The sequence below is a fragment of the Salmo salar genome, chromosome ssa13, assembly GCF_905237065.1.
Source record: "Salmo salar chromosome ssa13, Ssal_v3.1, whole genome shotgun sequence".
In the NCBI taxonomy this organism is placed as follows: Eukaryota; Metazoa; Chordata; class Actinopteri; order Salmoniformes; family Salmonidae; genus Salmo; species Salmo salar.
The window spans coordinates 68,239,917-68,259,983 of NC_059454.1; the positions used below are offsets into that span (position 1 = coordinate 68,239,917).

The window sequence follows — 20,067 nt, forward strand, 5'->3', positions numbered from 1 at the left end:
GTCATCTAAACAGACTTGCTTGCCAATACTACCTATAGCTCACGGTAAACAACTATCTTACACAGTACACAACTATCTTGATGTGACAACAGTGAACTCTTATTGAATGGAATTCGGAGGAGAATATACAGTTGAAGTCGGAAGTTTACATACACCTTAGCAAAATACATTTAAACGCAGTTTTTCACAATCCCTGACATTCAATTCTAGTAAAAATTCCCTGTCTTAGGTAAGTTTGGATCACCATTTTATTTTAAGAATCTGAAATGTCAGAATAATGGTAGAGAGAATGATTTATATCAGCTTTTATTTCTTTCATCATATTCCCAGTGGGTCAGAAGTTTACATACACTCAATTAGTATTTGGTAGCATTGCCTTTAAATTGTTTAACTTGGGTCAAACGTTTCGGGTAGCCTTCCACAAACTTCCCACAATAAGTTGGGTGAATTTTGGCCCATTCCTCCTGACAGAACTGAATCAGGTTTGTAGGCCTCCTTGCTTGCACACGCTTTTTCAGTTCTGCCCACACATTTTGTATAGGATTGAGGTCAGGTCTTTGTGATGGTCACTCCAATACCTTGACTTTGTTGTCCTTAAGCCATTTTGCCACAACTTTGGAAGTATGCTTGGGGTCATTGTCCATTTGAAAGACCCATTTGCGACCAAGCTTTAACTTCCTGACTGATGTCTTGAGATGTTGCTTCAATATATCCACATCATTTTCCTGCCTCATGATGCCATCTATTTTGTGAAGTGCACCAGTCTCTCCTGCAGCAAAGCACCCCCACAACATGATGCTGCCACCCTGTCCTTCACGGTTGGGATGGTATTCTTCGGCTTGCAAGCCTCTCTCTTTTTCCTCCAAACATAACAAGGGTCATTATGGCCAAACAGTTCTATTTTTGTTTCATCAGACCAGAGGACATTTCTCCAAAAAGTACAATCTTTGTCCCCAGGCGCAGTTGCAAACCGTAGTCTGGCTTTTTAATGGCGGTTTTGGAGCAGTGGCTTCTTCCTTGCTGAGTGGCCTTTCAGGTTATGTCGATATAGGACTCGTTTTACTGTGGATATAGATACTTTTGTACCTGTTTCCTCCAGCATCTTCACAAGGTCCTTTGCTGTTGTTCTGTGATTGATTTGCACTTTTCACACCAACGTACGTTTATCTCTAGGAGACAGAACGCGTCTCCTTCCTGAGCGGTATGACGGCTGCGTGGTCCTATGGTGTTTATACTTGCGTACTATTGTTTGTACAGATGAACGTGGTACCTTCAGGCATTTGGATATTGCTCCCAAGGATGAACCAGACTTGTGGAGGGCTACAACTTTTTTTCTGAGGTCTTGGCTGATTTCTTTTGATTTTCCCATGATGTCAAGCAAAGAGGCACTGGGTTTGAAGGTAGGCCTTGAAATCCATCCACAGGTACACCTCCAATTGACTCAAATTATGTCAATTAGCCTATCAGAAGCTTCTAAAGCCATGACATCATTTTCTGGAATTTTCCGAGCTGTTTCAAGGTACAGTCAACTTTAGTGTATGTAAACTTCTGACCCACTGGAATTGTGATACAGTGAATTATAAGTGAAATAATATGTATGTAAACAATTGTTGGAAAAATGACTTGTGTCATGCACAAAGTAGATGTTCTAACCGACTTGCCAAAACTGTAGTTTGTTAACAAGAAATTTGTGGAGTGGTTTTAAAAACTAGTTTTAATGACTCCAACCTAAGTGTATGTAAACTTCCGACTTCAACTGTAGATGATTCTCAGTGTTTCCTGTTCAGAAAAAATATGATTAGATTTCATATCTACATGGCCATGTAAATACCGTATTTGGGTAATATTGCAGACTAAAAAGCTATACATTCAAGGCGGTTACATATGTATTTCTGTGAGACCTTGTTGTCTTGTCCCGATTCCATCTTGTAGACACTTTAGTCATTACCATTCTCTTTGTACTGGGTGCTGAATCTGACACATGCACAAGGTTAACCACAGTAAATGCATAGCCTTGACCCTGGGCTCGTAATAAGTATGCCCAACATACCTCTGCACACTCACCGGCATCCTGCCTCCACTGCGAATAACCAAGGTTACTGTGTAATAGCTACTACAGTCTGTGTATTACTAGAATTGTATGCATGTAGCGCGAACAGTGCAAGCATCACAAAAATGCCTTTGAACATAGAAGAAATATATTTTTAAAAAACGAATCTATTCCATTGTATATTCAAAAGGCGTGCCAGATGCGTTTTTTATGATAGCACTTCAGCAATCATGTTATGTCACATTCCACGAGTTATTTGTCACCATGATTTTATAAATTTGATTTGCGTCCACACCCACCATTCTGTACTATTTAGCCAAGCCTATTTACATGTATACAACGCCAAGGCCTTAAACATACTCTTGACACTTCAGTCTTTTCAGTTTTTATTAAACCCTTGCGCTTCTCAATTAAATCAGTCAGTTAAAGGAGGTAGATACAAAGGAGAACCATCTAACTAGTGTTCCGTTAAATGCTTGTTTTAGATGTGAAGAGTCCATTCAGATAAGCGGAGTGATTGCGCACAGAAATCGTAGTGAAAATTTAGTCTGCACTTGTTTTTAATGACCAGCAGCGATATATATATATATTTTTTTACCTGTTCCTAGTGCTGAAGAGACAAAGAACTTGAACATTCATGACATTGGCTAAGTTCAGAGAGTAGGGTATTCAATTGCATATTTTGAGTCGGAAAGATAGCAGGCTGAACCTGATAAGCCCAGTGCCCTTGGAGTGTTAAACGATTAGGTGATCAATAAAATACCTTATATTTGAAAGAACTAATCCCAACATTTTAGCAAAAGTTTCTCCCAGGGAAGCAAACATATCACTAATCAATCTATCGCTCAATATTTTCCGCTGCTCGACAAAGGGGCGCCGTGACATTAACATAATCTTAGATGGTAATAAGTACAAGGCATTTCCTTAATTCCAGCAAGATTCAATTTGTCCACACTTAATTTGTTTTAAATTGGTAAAAAGCATGTTGGAAATCGAATCTCCATACCAAGTAATTGCTGCCGAAACTCTCTCTGTGTGTGCTTGTGCATGTGCGCACGTGTGCTGGTTTCACCACATAGAGTAGAAAGACCTACTAGGGAAAACGTAATCTGGCAATTTCATAACTGGAATTTTAAGAAAAACTACTACGTAGATATGTAGGATCTTAATTTCACCTATATTGTAACAGCAAAATAATTCTGAAGCAACATGATTTGAACGTTTCAGCTCTTTGCTTTCTCTGTCTGAGAAAGGTCCGCTTTCTTTGGGAGAGATGGCAAATGGAACTTAATAACGGGATATATGGATGGTGACAAAATAAGTTACTTTTTTTGTACTCACACTACTGTAGGAGTTGAGTGAGTCTGTTCACCCTGGTGGGTGAGGCTGTAGAAAATGGCAAAATGGCAGTAACTAAAATGGACAGAGGCTAAGAAGGGATGAATGAGAGTGGGGTTTAAATGCACCTTGTGAGAGACAAATGTACAGTGGGGCAAAAAAGTATTTAGTCAGCCACCAATTGTGCAAGTTCTCCCACTTAAAAAGATGAGAGAGGCCTGTAATTTTCATCATAGGTACACTTCAACTATGACAGACAAAATTAGAAAAAAAATCCAGAAAATCACATTGTAGGATTTTTAATGAATTTATTTGCAAATTATTGTGGAAAATAAGTATTTGGTCAATAACAAAAGTTTATGTCAATACTTTGTTATATACCCTTTGTTGGCAATGACACAGGTTAAACGTTTTCTGTAAGTCTTCACAAGGTTTTCACACACTGTTGCTGGTATTTTGGCCCATTCCTCCATGCAGATCTCCTCTAGAGCAGTGATGTTTTGGGGCTGTCGCTGGGCAACACGGACTTTCAACTCCCTCCAAAGATTTTCTATGGGGTTGAGATCTGGAGACTAGCCAGGCCACTCCAGGACCTTGAAATGCTTCTTACGAAGCCACTCCTTCGTTGCCCGGGTGGTGTGTTTGGGATCATTGTCATGCTGAAAGACCCAGCCACGTTTCATCTTCAATGCCCTTGCTGATGGAAGGAGGTTTTCACTCAAAATCTCACGATACATGGCCCCATTAATTCTTTCCTTTACACGGATCAGTCATCCTGGTCCCTTTGCAGAAAAACAGCTCCAAAGCATGATGTTTCCACCCCCATGCTTCACAGTAGGTATGGTGTTCTTTGGATGCAACTCAGCATTATTTGTCCTCCAAACACGACGAGTTGAGTTTTTACCAAAAACTTCTATTTTGGTTTCATCTGACCATATGACATTCTCCCAATCCTCTTCTGGATCATCCAAATGCTCTCTAGCAAACTTCCGACAGGCCTGGACATGTACTGGCTTAAGCAGGGGGACACGTCTGGCACTGCAGGATTTGAGTCCCTGGCGGCGTAGTGTGTTACTGATGGTAGGCTTTGTTACTTTGGTCCCAGCTCTCTGCAGGTCATTCACTAGGTCCCCCCGTGTGGTTCTGGGATTTTTGCTCACCGTTCTTGTGATCATTTTGACCCCACGGGGTGAGATTTTGCGTGGAGCCCCAGATCGAGGGAGATTATCAGTGGTCTTGTATGTCTTCCATTTCCTAATAATTGCTCCCACAGTTGATTTCTTCAAACCAAGCTGCTTACCTATTGCAGATTCAGTCTTCCCAGCCTGGTGCAGGTCTACAATTTTGTTTCTGGTGTCCTTTGACAGCTCTTTGGTCTTGGCCATAGTGGAGTTTGGAGTGTGACTGTTTGAGGTTGTGGACAGGTGTCTTTTATACTGATAACAAGTTCAAACAGGTGCCATTAATACAGGTAACGAGTGGAGGACAGAGGAGCCTCTTAAAGAAGAAGTTACAGGTCTGTGAGAGCCAGAAATCTTGCTTGTTTGTAGGTGACCAAATACTTATTTTCCACCATAATTTACAAATAAATTCATTAAAAATCCTACAATGTGATTTTCTGGATTTTTTTTCTTCTCATTTTGTCTGTCATAGTTGATGTGTACCTATGATGAAAATTACAGGCCTCTCTCATCTTTTTAAGTGGGAGAACTTGCACAATTGGTGGCTGACTAAATACTTTTTTGCCCCACTGTATATCCAAGAGGTAGATGGGATGCTTTGAACAAGGTAAGCACAGTTTTTGAAAGAAGTGCTCCAAGATACAGTACGTTATTTCCCTGCCGCACTGAAAAACAACCTTTTCACTTGTTGTTGAATTGGCCTGTTAATGAACTGGATTGCATTAATACACAACTTTCTTATGGTTTCACAATCCATTTGAAGCAATTTGTTTTAATATAAAGTCCTTGATGAAGTGGGAAAAACTGAATTTCAATCAACTGAATGTATTTTAGTACAGTCATAATGAAATAACTTGAATAATAATGTTACACATCCGACTGTAGCTGAGGCGCAGGAGATGACGAGCAATACTGTAATGGAATGAAGTGTCCACGCACTCAGGATCACGGCACACATTTCATTTTATTAGGCTAAGCTTTCGGTCGCAAGACCTTCATCAGAGCATGCTTAGCCTAATTATATGACAGTGTGCATTGCGCCTGCGTGTGTGTGGAGACTTCATTCCATTACAGTATAGTAATAATGAACCACGTAATCAGCTATGATTTTGATCATTATATCACTACCATTGTTTCGTTGATTAGCTAGACCACCCAATTTGGCATTTTACATCTTTGAGTGGCTATGTTTGATATTTAAGCTACCAATGCTAAATATCAGGGCAAAATACATAAAAATGCACCAAATTAAAACTTTTCAATTTAGTTGAACAGGAGTTATAGGTAAAACTATGTTTTCTTAGACTGAATGGATTATTCCTCATTAAAACCATGAATAATGAACGGGTAGCAGCTCATGAAGTTGTCTTGCTGCTATTCTGACATGCAGTAGACATAATGCACATCAGCAATATTACGAATAATAGATAAAATCATAAGATTAAGGCCATAAACATACAGAAGCTCTCATTGTACAGTAAATATTGTATGATACAGTAGACAAGGTAAACATGAAATCTAAGGCACTAAGTCATATTTCCATTATATTCCTTAAATAAATCACTGCAATTAAAAACAAATAAAATAATAATAATAATCTTTATCGGGATGGTAAAAATGTTTCAGTGTAAACTTAAATGACTAAAACCAGATATAAAATATGTAGAACAGATAATGGAGCAATATACAGTTGAAGTGGGAAGTTTACATACACTTAGGTTGGAATCATTAAAACTCGTTTTTCAACCACTCCACAAATTTCTTGTTAACAAACTATAGTTTTGGCAAGTCGGTTAGGACATCTACTTTGTGCATGACACAAGTCATTTTTCCAACAATTGTTTACAGACAGATTATTTAATTTATAATTCACTGTATCACAATTCCAGTGGGTCAGATGTTTACATACACTAAAGTTGACTGTGCCTTGAAACAGCTCGGAAAATTCCAGAAAATGATGTCATGGCTTTAGAAGCTTCTGATAGGCTAATTGAAATAATTTGAGTCATTTGGAGGTGTACCTGTGGATGGATTTCAAGGCCTACCTTCAAACTCAGTGCCTCTTTGTTTGACATCATGAGAAAATCAAAAGATATCAGCCAAGACCTCAGAAAAAAAGTTGTAGACCTCCACAAGTCAGGTTTTTCCTTGGGAGCAATTTCCAAATGCCTGAAGGTACCACGTTCATATGTACAAACAATCGTATGCAAGTATATACACCATGGGACCACGCAGCCGTCATACCGCTCAGGAAGGAGACGCGTTCTGTCTTCTAGAGATGAATGTACTTTGGTGTGAAAAGTGCAAATCAATCCCAGAACAACAGCAAAGGATCTTGTGAAGATGCTGGATGAAACAGGTACAAAAGTATCTATATCCACAGTAAAACGAGTTCTATATCGACATAACCTGAAAAGCCGCTCAGCAAAGAAGCCACTGTTCCAAAACTGCCATTAAAAAGCCAGACTATGGTTTGCAACTGCACATGGGGACAAGGGTGGCAGCATCATGTTGTGGGGGTGCTTTGCTGCAGGAGGGACTGGTGTACTTCACAAAATAGATTGCATCATGAGGAAGAAGAATTATGTGGATATATTGAAGCAACATCTCAAGACATCAGTCAGGAAGTTAAAGCTTGGTTGCAAATGAGTCTTCCAAATGGACAATGACCCCAAGCATACTTCCAAAGTTGTGGCAAAATGGCTTAAGGACAACAAATTCAAAGTATTGGAGTGATCATCACAAAGCCCTGACCCCAATCCTATAGAAAATGTGTGGGCAGACCTGACAAAGCGTGTGCGAGCAAGGAGGACTACAAACCTGACTCAGTTACACCAGCTCTGTCAGGAGGAATGGGCCAAAATTCACCCAACTTATTGTGGGAAGCTTGTGGAAGGCTACCTGAAATGTTTGACCCAAGTTAAACAATTTAAAGGCAATGCTACCAAATACTAATTGAGTGTATGTAAACTTCTGACCCACTGGGAATGTGATGAAAGAAATAAAAGATTAAATAAATAATTCTCTCTACTATTATTCTGACATTTCACATTCTTAAAATAAAGTGGTGATCCTAACTGACCTAAGACAGGGAATTTTTACTAGGATTAAATGTCAGGAATTGTGAAAAACTGAGTTTAAATGTATTTGGCTAAGGTGTATGTAAACTTCTGACTTCAACTGTATTTTTTGAAGAACAATCACCAAAATAAAAAATAAACAGTCAGGGAGAATCAAGAATTCCCAAAATATCATGTCATTTTGTTGGCATTGATTTTGTTATAATGTTTGCGTCACTCAGATTGCATAAGCATGGCAGAATGTGTAGAATTGCAGGAAATTCACTTTAAAACTGCACATGATCTCTCAGCCCCATGGCAAAATCTGTTGAATTGCAGGAAATGTGGTTTAATACAGAAAAATCTTCTATCTGCGGCCAAGAGGACGCCCTTTAAAACCACACCATTGGCCACTTCCACTACCCCAGACAGATGGAAAGATCAACGGAAGTGGGGAAAAATGTGATTTTAATCATTTTCAAATGGATGGCCCGCTGACATTACATTTAGTGTTATTATTGGTTGTCTCAGATTTCCCTAGGTGAAATAAATAGTTCTGACAGCTTTACTGCTGCATAGGCAGGGCAGTTATGTGTGACCTCTCCGTGTTATTGCTAAGGGAGTATAGGACGACCAGTGGTCTAAGATGGTGATATCAATCCAGTCATATTCAGATTTCCCTATTTCACCCGATCGAGAAACATACTGTGCAGCAGTCAAAACATAGGCCTGGCATAGACATGATCCTATTGTGGCCACAGAGAAGATCAAAGGTTGCAGATGATGGTAACGATCATGGATTAACCAACAGATGAAAGACTACTAGAGCCTTGAGTCAAGGCAGTGACAAATACCACCATCCTTTCTGTTCACCCTTGGAAAGAGAGAGAAAAAGAGAGCGAGAAAGAGCAAGCGAGTAAGAGAGAAAAAGAGAAAAAGTGAAGGCAAGCCAGTGAGAAAATTGAAGAGGGATGTGGGAAGCAGGTAAATCAAAGGGGGTTGTGTGGATTTCCTAAACCAAACAAGTTGTTCCAAGCGGTGTGTAATTCACTCCATAGATGATGGGTTTTACAGCCCTTTTGCCTGTATTCTATGCAGCGGTTATCTGTAAATCTGTCAGCGAAATAATAAATTCCATTCCCCCTCTCCATAATCTAATTTGCCTTTGGTGCCAACGGTGCATCAAATGCCTCTGACTTCTTCTCCGGTGGCGGAATCCTGCACTAGTTGCCTTGGCGCTAGCTGCTGTCGCCGCGCCGACGGAGCCCGGGAGTAAATCCCACCTGTCCCACATGAGCCGCTCCGTCAACTGCCCAAAAAATCCATTATCTCGGAATGTTTTATGGGCTTAATGGAGTCCTTATCTTTATTTTGCACTGGGAAAAATATTAATTACACAGCGTAAAAGTTCCTTGGTTATCATCACCCCCCCCACCCCCACCCACCCACACATGTACTGTATCTATCTATGCTTTTCAGTGCTGAATGCAAATGTTTTGTTAAGGCAGGTGTCGACTCGAGCCGATGTGTGTGTTTTCACAGTACTGGTGGCTGCCAATCATTGTGTCTGTTCTTGCACATCGCAACCAACCTCTGAACACAGGAGTTACTATCAACGAGATAAGGGAAAATAATAAGCATGTGAATGTCGCTTCTGTCTGGCAGGGTAGTTAAGAAACCAAGGTGAGGTTTTTTGTTGTTGTGTGTTTTCCCCTTCACACAGCGTGGTGTGACATTTCTCGACAAACCTTTGGAGTGTTGTAAAGGAGAAAAAAACATAATTGGTACTGTATGCTAAGATATCTACGGTGATGTATACATAGGAGATTCAGAGATCAAGCAGTATACACTTTCCCATTGTGTTCCTCTCCATAACAAGCCCTTTCCTACAATCCCTTGGTCTTAATGACTTTGTACTTCCTTTCGCATTTCACTGAAGCACTAACAGGCTGGAGCAGGGAGGCAGGCAGCATCCCTTCAGTAAGGCGAGTGCAAATGAAACCCCATAATTACTAGTCACATTGAGAGAGAGAAAGGACACAAAAACAGCAATGTTTTTGGTTTTTTATTTGTACTGGAAGCATAGCTAACACGTCTGTGGATGCTGTGAATTCAATAGGAGCAGGCTCATTACAGCACAACACTTGCATCCTCTACGTTGGCGGGGTCTCCATGGTGATTAAGGTCTCACAACCTGGTCTCAGAACATTTTGTATTATTCTGTACGTAAATCCAAGACACTCCATTTAGTATGATATGTTCTGTTTCGTATGGCATATATTCATTTGTGGATGTCCATCACCCATTTTGTATGATATGTTATGAATTACAATTTGTATTACATGTTACAAATTTGCAAAACATACAATATGTTACAAATTTGCTAAATGTATGATACTTACAAATTCTAGGTAGGTGACTAGGTGGCTAACGTTAGCTAGCTTGCTAATGTTAGCTAGGCTAGGAGTTAGGGTTAGAGGTTAGGGTTAAGTTAAAGGGTTAAGGGTAGGGTTAGGGGAAGGGTTAGCTAACATGCTAAGTAGTTGCAAAGTAGCAAAAAATGTGTAAGTAGTTGAAAAGTTGCTAGTTAGCTAAAATCCTAAAGTTGTCTGTGAAGAGATTCATCAAACTCGCAGCCTTTGGGTTGCTAGACATTCACATTATACGCCCACCCATCAACCTCGACCAACCACCCTCCTAAGTAACCATCTGTCTTGTGTAACCATATCAAACCTAAGATATCATACTGAATGAATCTACTTGCACATCATCATCTGCTCATTTATTACTCCAGTGTTAATCTGCTAAATTGTAATTACTTCGCTACTATGGCCTATTTATTGCCTACCTCCTCACGCCATTTGCACACACTGTATATGGACTTTATTTTTTTCTATTGTGTTATTGACTGTATGCTTGTTTATTCCATGTGTAATTCTGTGTTGTTTGTGTCGCACTGCTTTGCTTTATCTTGGCCAGGTCACAGTTGTAAATGAGAACTTGTTCTCAACTAGCTTACCTGGTTAAATAAAGGTGAAATAAAAAAATATATTAAAAAATGGAGTGTCTCGGATGTATGAACAGAATAATACAAAATGCTTTGAGACCAGGTTGGATCTCATCACATTGAGGTTAAAAAAGGATAAATATGACACGTGGGTAATTATAGGTAATATTGCAGAAGAGGTGAGATAAAGAAGAGGAAAATGTCGACACACATTGGTTTAGAGCTTAATGAAGGCTTATGGTTTTCTTAGCAAGAAGGTAGAAAAATAACTCTGGGGGTGGGCTTAAGCAACTGCCACCTCATCTTCGATGTTGAGGTCTTATCAACTGACCAGTAAAGCGGTCCATACTTACGCCTCTGTCTTTCAGAAAAGGTGTACTCAGCTGTTTTACTACAGATCAGTTCAGATGAAAATCAGCTGTGTTTTCTGTGAAAGGCATATGGTTGGTTCTGTGAAAGGGTCAAGGTTGGTTCTGGGTTAACTTCTGGACTGACTTATGTTTTCTTTTTTCCTTCTGACTTCTCAGACTACCGAGTGAGCTCATTTAGAATACTTTCATAAACCCACTGTGTTATTATTACAGATAAAGAATGAAACAGCAAGGGAGCTATGTAACAGCATTCAATCAAAAGCACTTTAAAGATGATTGACTAATCAAAGTCGGGGAATTGAATAGGGAAACACAGTGAACCAGATGGCCCTGCGCTGCACATACACTTTTCTACTTTATAAACTGTGAAAGAGATGTCAGATATATATTTTTAGATGCCTTATGACTGTGCTCCCTATTCATTGGAGACGTCTATGTAAGGCCTACTACACATGTTATGAGTTAGCTGACCATGACTCCATCTGCATGAACAAGAATGATGACAAACAGTGCACTACTGTTGGATAATGTATTTTAACTCACAAAATTAAGTTCTAACAAAACCTTACCAAACTGTGTGTTTGTGTGTCTTTGATAGTCAGAGTGAAATGAACTAGGCGTGAAAGCAGCTAAAGTTTATATATCATTATGGGTTCATGATGGTACATTATTAGTGACAGAGAGCAGCTTTCTCCCTCCAGAGGGAAATCTTGTCCAAGAAGATGGTATTATGTCCATGAGAATAGAACCCTATAACGAATAGCCATGTGCACAGTCCCGTCTCAAGCGGACACTTTTACAATGATCTACTGCAAAAGCCCTTAGAACAGCAAAACGTGTTTATTAAAGTGCAATCGTCGAGGGAAACAAACCTTCGAAGTGGAGCAGCTGTTGTGTCGCTGGATGTCGCTCACCCTCGAAATTGCTGAGGTAAAATAATCACACACAACACCACACACACACACACACACACACACACACACACACACACACACACACACACACACACACACACACACACACACACACACACACACACACACATCCTCACAACTCACTCACAATTCTCATTAATCTGTTCCTCCCCTAATAGCCCCAGTATAAATCTCCTATTGCCTCTAAGGCTGCGTTTACACAGGCAGCCCAATTCTGATCTTTTTCTTCTCATTTGTCTTTTGACCAATCAGATCAGCTCTGAAAAAGAGCTGATCTGAAAAGGATCTGATGTGATTACTCAAAATACCAATAAGAGAATATCAGAATTGGGCTGCCTGTGTAAATGCAGCCTTAGACTCGATTAAAGATAGAACAATAAAGTCAATTTTCTTATCAGCGCGTTGGCAACTGCATGTGAATAGATTCAAAACAGTACCAGACTACATATTTATTTTTTCCTCTTTTTTTTTGTGGTGATGATGCTTGCTTGATTGCCCATGCTGGAGACATACAGCACTGCGGTATTGAGTGTTTCAAGAGATATGCTCCCTATAGAATGATATACTGTACAGGGTGCAGTTATTCTCTCTTCCCACATAACTCTCTCGCAGAGACAGATTCAAACGAAGACACTTTAGAAAATACATGTAACTCCCGCCTAACCTGTGGTCAGGTAGAATGTATGTTCATCTCTCAAAACGAGTTGGTGCTCATACTGCCCAATACCTTTACTGCCCCCACACTGTGATGGCTGAATATAGTGTCACTGCAAAGTGCACTTAATCTGCCTTCCGTAATCTGCCTTGCCTTCCAGTCAGGGAGACATTACCAAGGGGTGATAAAGAGGGGTCCATCGGCATCAATCTTTTTATTAGAAACTAATGGTCTCTTCCACTTCCAAGATGTCCACCGGCCACCTTGAGCTATAGGGCCTTCTCTCTTGTCGATTGCTTGAGCCCCTCCTATGATTGAGATCTGGGAGATGACTCATCCCTGTGGGGCGGGGGTACACCATCACATTCCGAATCCCGAGCCACTTGGAGTCCCACTCCAAAGCCATAACCACTGTCTTCTTCAACAGACTCCTTTTGGTGACTGACGCCTCTCTGGCCGTTTTTCACGTCTTGTTTGCTTACTCCTAATCATAGTTTTTTTCCTGGAACTCAGAACTCTAGAGGAGCATATTGTGGTCGTGCACCTTCCTGGACGCGCCAAAAGCAATTCCAGTTATTCCACACTATGGGAAAACTCAGTAAAACATTCAAATTTGCTGTATTGGCTTTTCACAAAGTTCTGATGGGATGCAATTACACTGAACAAAAATAAGCATCATCAGCCGGGCTAATGACCATGGAGGACCTTCCCCTTTTGTGACTGGTCCAGACAGAAGTACAGACTGACATACACTAAGCTGCCACATAAATTACTTGACATGAACTGTGACAGACTGTGCATATGCATGCCTTTTGTTGAGGACCTAAATTAGGCTAGATTAAGCAAATTGCAATCTATTGTTCACTGAGTTTCAATGGCTCCGATGACATATACTGTATGTGGCAAATATGTGTGCGTGTATGACAAAGGATAATTTCTACTTCAGGGAACATTTTGGGTTATAAACATAATCAAGCACACCCAGCTTTTATAAAATGGCTGAAAATAAATATTTTGACTGACTCATAGGACTGATATCAGCAATAAATACAGTAAGAAAGTTGCAATTGTGTATGCCTTTACTTTAGGTGCTAAAACTATATGAAGCCTGTTTTTTTGTTTGTTTAATAATGCATAAAGAAAGACATTGAGCAAGTGGTTAGTTGTTGAATGGTATTGATAATGTACAAAAGCAAACTATCCACCCAGAGGTAATTGCTCATTGCATACCTGCTACAGTAATTGTTCAAGTATGTGCATGTGTTTTTCTTTCCTGATTGGTGGTTGTGTCCATATAAATAGAATCTCATTCTGTGATTGCGTCATTGTGATTGACAGACACAGGGTCATGTTCAGTAGTCACAAAATGGAGGTTGTACCTGCATTTCTACTATAAAAACACTCGTTTTTGGTTTCAAAGTGTTTCCTGTTCCATACTTTTAATAACGACTGCCTATAATTTCATTTGGCCCTACTGAAAAGATGGGCTTAAAGTGTATAGGAGAGTCTTCCACTAAATAGCTGCTGTTGAACTGCCAATTTTTAAGGACCTACCCTTCACACTCATTTAAACTTTGGCTGCACAAATGATTTTTAGGAATCAATAATGGAACTCCTGGAATGATGGCTCGCTTAGGCTATATAAATGCACTGCAATTAGGCCTCCCGAGTGGTGCAGCGGTCTAAGGCACTGCAGTGCTTGAGGCATCACTACCGATCCGGGGTCGATCCCGGGCTATGTCGCAGCTGGCCGCGACTGAGAGACCCATGAGGCGACGCACAATTGGCCCCAGCGTCGTCCGGGTTAGGGGAGGATTTGGCCGGCCGGGATGTCCTTGTCCCATCGCGCACTAATGACTTCTGTGGCGGGCTGGGCGCATGCATGCTGACACGGTTGCCAGTTATACAGTGTTTCCTCCGACACATTGGTGCGGCTGGCTTCAAGGATAAGTGAGCAGTGTGTCAAGAATCAGTGTGGCTTGGCAGGGTCGTGTTTCTGAGAATGCATGGCTCTCGACTTTCACCTCTCCCGAGTCTGTATGGGAGTTTCAGCGATGGGACAAGACTGTAACTACCAATTGGGGAGAAAAAGGGGTACAAATAAAATAAATGCACTGCTATTAGATGATTGACACAAATGTAATAGCCAGGGGTGTGAAAATGCATGCTATGAGTCATGGGCAGTATATTTAGTCCGCATGCCTTTATCCACACCACCGAAACAGTTGAGTCATACCCAGCAATTTCACTTCAATTTCCCCGGTTCAAGGTTTGAACAATATAGTCTATCTGTAGGTCTAGTCTATAGCATCTGCATCAAAACACACACAGTTTATCCATGTTTACAATTGCATCCCTGATTAACAGTAATGTCCACACACCTGTACAGAGCTATTCACCAAGGTCCCTGCTACCATGACAACCTCACCCCCCTCCCCCTTTCCCCCATTCTCCCTCCTCTTGCCAGAGCTCTTACTGTGAGGGGGTTTAGCAACAAACTCAAATTGGTGGCGCATACTTGTAAAGATTGGGGAAAATAATGGATTCAATGAACCTGATACTCGTTTTTGGTTTTGAGTGAAAATAGAAAGGACATTAGTGCTGCTGTGCTGCTATCCCTGCCTATTTGAAATATGCAACAAATCCCAAGTACTGACGGGATGGTGGAGATCACTAAAACTATATTGTATAGAGTCAATCACAAGAGATAATCACGCATGTGTGTTGTTGTTTGTGCTCTCTTCTTCGGATTTGGCACCAGTGGTTTAAGTTTTATCACGTCATCTCAACCGAAATACATATTTTAGGTTTGCTCTGCGTGGTGTCCACGACTGCAACCGTTAATTTTCCATGAACGTGAAATTGCGCACTGTCATCATCAATACAAGCATTTGGACCATTCGGAAAGGAAAAGTAAATATTTCCATGCGAGCTGCGGAACAGAATGGAACAGGCTGCCAATATATTTTGGAGTGCGCAGTAAGGATAGCTACCCTCTTGCATAGACTATGCTGTACCTGGAAAATATATTTGGATTAACAGATGAACAGTAGGCTATTAACTAACCCGCGCTCGCTCCACAGGACCGCTATACGCATTTGCCTTTTAAAACAACGGAAGCATTGTCTCGACAAGCAGTGGGATTTATAAACCGAAGATGGGTATTTGTGGATACTTTACCGTGTCTTGGAAGTGCCTGGTGGTTCTGTCTTTCAGACTGCTATTTCTTGTCCCCGCAGGTTTGCCTGTCCACAGTCAAGGGGAATCCCAAACCGATAGTAAAGTGATGGACAATATTACCGTCAGGCAAGGCGAAAACGTCTTTCTCAGGTAAAACACTTTCTCATTATTCTTACACTCACTATAAAAAGTTGTATTAACTATGAGTCCAACGTTGCTTTGCCAATTTAAAGTAAAAGAAGAGTGGTTTATGTCTGGTTAAATAATACGATTCTAAATGTTGGCTGTGCTTATGACGGAACTAAGGTGCTTATGATGGAAGAAGCCCCTATACAGGCATGTGCACAGATAGGACTTTACCTTTGCAGAGCACATGCTCCTTTGCACTTCCAGTCTCCAAAGTGCTGTTTTGGCTGGTGGTATAATTTCCCCCAAAATATTATTTTAAATTTTTATTTTGTCATTGTTTTTCAGAACCCACGCCCTCAAGTCCTCTTGACATGGTCAAATTCACCCCCCACCCAGTCCATTTGTTACACCTGTTGATTACGCAGGGCCAGCTCTAGCCTTTTAGGGGCCCTAAGTGAGATTTAGTTGGGGGTGCCACCGACTATTGGAAATTTTCCAGTACCTTGCGAATTTTACAGTATCTATACTGTTTTCTTAGAAGTAGTAAGCAGAATCAATATAGGGTTAACTATTAGACATATGTAAGCAGAATGTAAGCAGAATCCATGTGATTGTGCAAAACTGGATCAACACAGGCCTGGTCATTCTGGGTCTTGTGAAGGCCTTTGGATGTCTACCTCACAGCAAATCATTTTATTGGCCCCCCTCTTGATGGCAGAGATAATTTTTTTGTTTTGAAGTTAATTTCCTGCAATTTTACAGAGAGGTGGCTCCACAGGTTCAAAAGATGTGTGGCAAAATGCCTATGTGTCTTTTCTGGGGCTTGGAGTTTTTCCTGATCTCATGACCTGGTCAGGTAAAACTCTGGGTTCTATTCATAGGCTATGACAAAATATTATTATTATTATTATTAGAGATAGCTTCCCTTTTCATCTGTGCTATGACTATAGGTCTGGGGGTTTTCTTGTCGGGTCATGTGAATTCTAAACTCTCCTGACCTGAGGCGGAAAAAAACTTTCAAACTACCACATACCTTGTTGTGATTCATTATGAATCTGATATCAAAAGAGCCAGAGAACAACTTCAATGGACAACATACTCTGTAGTTTAGTGAACTCCTATGGCAGGGCTGAGCGTTATGCAAAGAATGGTTACAGTGTATTTCTAAATATTAATTTCACTCTTTACACACACACACTGTTAAGCAGTTGACTTTGAAAAATAAAAAGACAGACAGGTTTCAGTGTAGAAAAGTATTTACATTTTATGTCATGAAAACTATTAGTTCATCTCATTACAGTGCTCTTCTGTAATTATTAATTCTGAAAGCTTTATGTAAGGCAGGGTTACATTTAACACTATACACAGTAGACTTTGTAGCGAAGTATTGTTTTTATGTGTAAGTAATAATACCACTAACCTTGTGTTGTCCTGATTGGTTCCCTGGCGCTCACTGTAGGAACTGATTGCCTGTTAAATCTATATATTCAATCATTAAATCAACAATTTTCAACATTTTAATTGAAAATAATATCCCCGTTTTAATGAATTAAATTTTATTGAATGTCACTCATTCTATTGCACTCTATTCTAACCTAACCTGCTAGTCGAAAAAGACTGACGCCATGGCTGTATTTGTGAAAGTTATGGTGATGCCAGAATCTACCAATTCTCTCTTTCTGCATTAGCCATCCATTTTGTTATGGTTGGACAAATGTTTTCAATTGATCTGTGCCGACTGCTCTGTGGCGGATTTGGTGATTTTTTTTACTTTTAAGACAGTGAAATTTATGCCACAAATGTGAATAATCACCAGCAGTGGAAATAAAATAATATGACAACAAACATTAATGGACTAACAAACTGGCTGACTAACCCTTTCAGGCACTTCAGTATCCATTGGCCTTGGATAGCAGCAGCAGAAAATTTCATCTTTATCCTGTGCCAAACACATTTATTCAGTGAGTCTAAATTATTAATATTAGCTGCTGGCTGCATGATTGCATCAACCAAGCTAGCTGAAGTTAGCTAGCTATCTAGCTAGGCTACTCTAAAGCTAACGTTAGTAGTTTTGTGACCTAGATATAGATTGGATAATTCTAGATAGTTTTAGAGGATGACTAAACTGCTTTTATTAACACATATAGTGCCTTGTTTGTCATGAACATTTCTGTTCACTCTTTCATGAGGCAGGCAGGAGAGAAGGGTTTCCACTAAATAACACAGCCACAAAGTCAGATTCCGGCAGGATTCCACTTGGTTTCCACTAGCTTCTACAGTGAGGGGAAAAAAGTATTTGATCCCCTGCTGATTTTGTACGTTTGCCCACTGACAAAGAAATGATCAGTCTATAATTTTAATGGTAGGTTTATTTGAACAGTGAGAGACAGAATAACAACAAAAAAATCCAGAAAAATGCATGTCAAAAATGTTATAAAATGATTTGCATTTTAATGAGGGAAATACGTATTTGACCCCTCTGCAAAACATGACTTAGTACTTGGTGGCAAAACCCTTGTTGGCAATCACAGAGGTCAGACGTTTCTTGTAGTTGGCCACCAGGTTTGCACACATCTCAGGAGGGATTTTGTCCCACTCCTCTTTGCAGATCTTCTCCAAGTCATTAAGGTTTCGAGGCTGACGTTTGGCAACTCGAACCTTCAGCTCCCTCCACATATTTTCTATGGGATTAAGGTCTGGAGACTGGCTAGGCCACTCCAGGACCTTAATGTGCTTCTCCTTGAGCCACTCCTTTGTTGCCTTGGCCATGTGTTTTGGGTCATTGTCATGCTGGAATACCCATCCACGACCCATTTTCAATGCCCTGGCTGAGGGAAGGAGGTTCTCACCCAACATTTGACGGTACATGGCCACGTCCATCGTTCCTTTGACGCGGTGAAGTTGTCCTGTCCCCTTAGCAGAAAAACACCCCCAAAGCATAATGTTTCCACCTCCATGTTTGACGGTGGGGATGGTGTTCTTGGGGTCATAGGCAGCATTCCTCCTCCTCCAAACACGGCGAGTTGAGTTGATTCCAAAGAGCTCCATTTTGGTCTCATCTGACCACAACATTTTCACCCAGTTGTCCTCTGAATCATTCAGATGTTCATTGGCAAACTTCAGACGGGCATGTATATGTGCTTTCTTGAGCAGGGGGACCTTGCGGGTGCTGCAGGATTTCAGTCCTTCACGGCGTAGTGTGTTACCAATTGTTTTCTTGGTGACTATGGTCCCAGCTGCCTTGAGACCATTGACAAGATCCTCCCATGTAGTTCTGGACTGATTCCTCACCGTTCTCATGATCATTGCAACTCCACGAGGTGAGATCTTGCATGGAGCTCCAGGTCGAGGGAGATTGACAGTTATTTTGTGTTTCTTCCATTTGCGAATTATAGCACCAACTGTTGTCACCTTCTCACCAAGCTGCTTGGCGATGGTCTTGTAGCCCATTCCAGCCTTCTGTAGGTCTAAAATCTTGGCCCTGACATCCTTGGAGAGCTCTTTGGGTCTTGGCCATGGTGGAGAGTTTGGAATCTGATTGATTGATTGCTTCTGTGGACAGGTGTCTTTTATACAGGTAACAAACTGAGATTAGGAGCACTCCCTTTATGAGTGTGCTCCTAATCTCAGCTCGTTACCTGTATAAAAGACACCTGGTAGCCAGAAATCTTTCTGATTGAGAGGGGGTCAAATACTTATTTCCCTCATTAAAATGCAAATCAATTTATAACATTTTTGACATGTGTTTTTCTGGATTTTTTTGTTGTTATTCTGTCTCTCACTGTTCAAATAAACGTACCATTAAAATTATAGACTGATCATTTCTTTGTCAGTGGGCAAACGTACAAAATCAGCAGGGGATCAAATACTTTTTTCCCTCACTGTACATGGCCTCAAAGTCAGATTCTACAGTGACAAAGTCAGAATACACAGCCACAAAGTCAAAATTGGCTTTTTGGTATTAGTTTAAGGTTAGGATTAGTCATAAGGTTAGCAGTGTGGTTAAGATTAGGGTTAAGGCTAGGTTCAAAATCAGATTTTAAAAATACAAATTGTAGGAATGCGTGTGGTTTATGAGTTTGTGGATTTAGAAGCTAGTGTTAACCTTTGTGACGACTATTCCACAGACTGAAGAGGAGTGTGAGCCAAGAAAAAAACAAGT

The 20,067-nt window shown here is 40.5% G+C and overlaps 1 protein-coding gene across 6 annotated transcripts in view; it reads left to right on the plus strand.

Moving 5' to 3' along the window:
- LOC106567646 (opioid-binding protein/cell adhesion molecule) overlaps positions 1–20,067 on the plus strand; it is a 606,617-nt gene that overhangs the window by 340,182 nt on the left and 246,368 nt on the right. For 4 of the 6 annotated variants that reach the window (XM_014137180.2, XM_014137182.2, XM_014137183.2 and 1 more), the window contains exon 1: positions 15,582–15,926. In XM_014137180.2, the coding sequence (XP_013992655.1) occupies positions 15,754–15,926 (173 nt within the window). In that variant the 5' untranslated portion in view covers positions 15,582–15,753. The other 2 variants (XM_045693498.1, XM_014137181.2) reach the window with 2 other exon arrangements.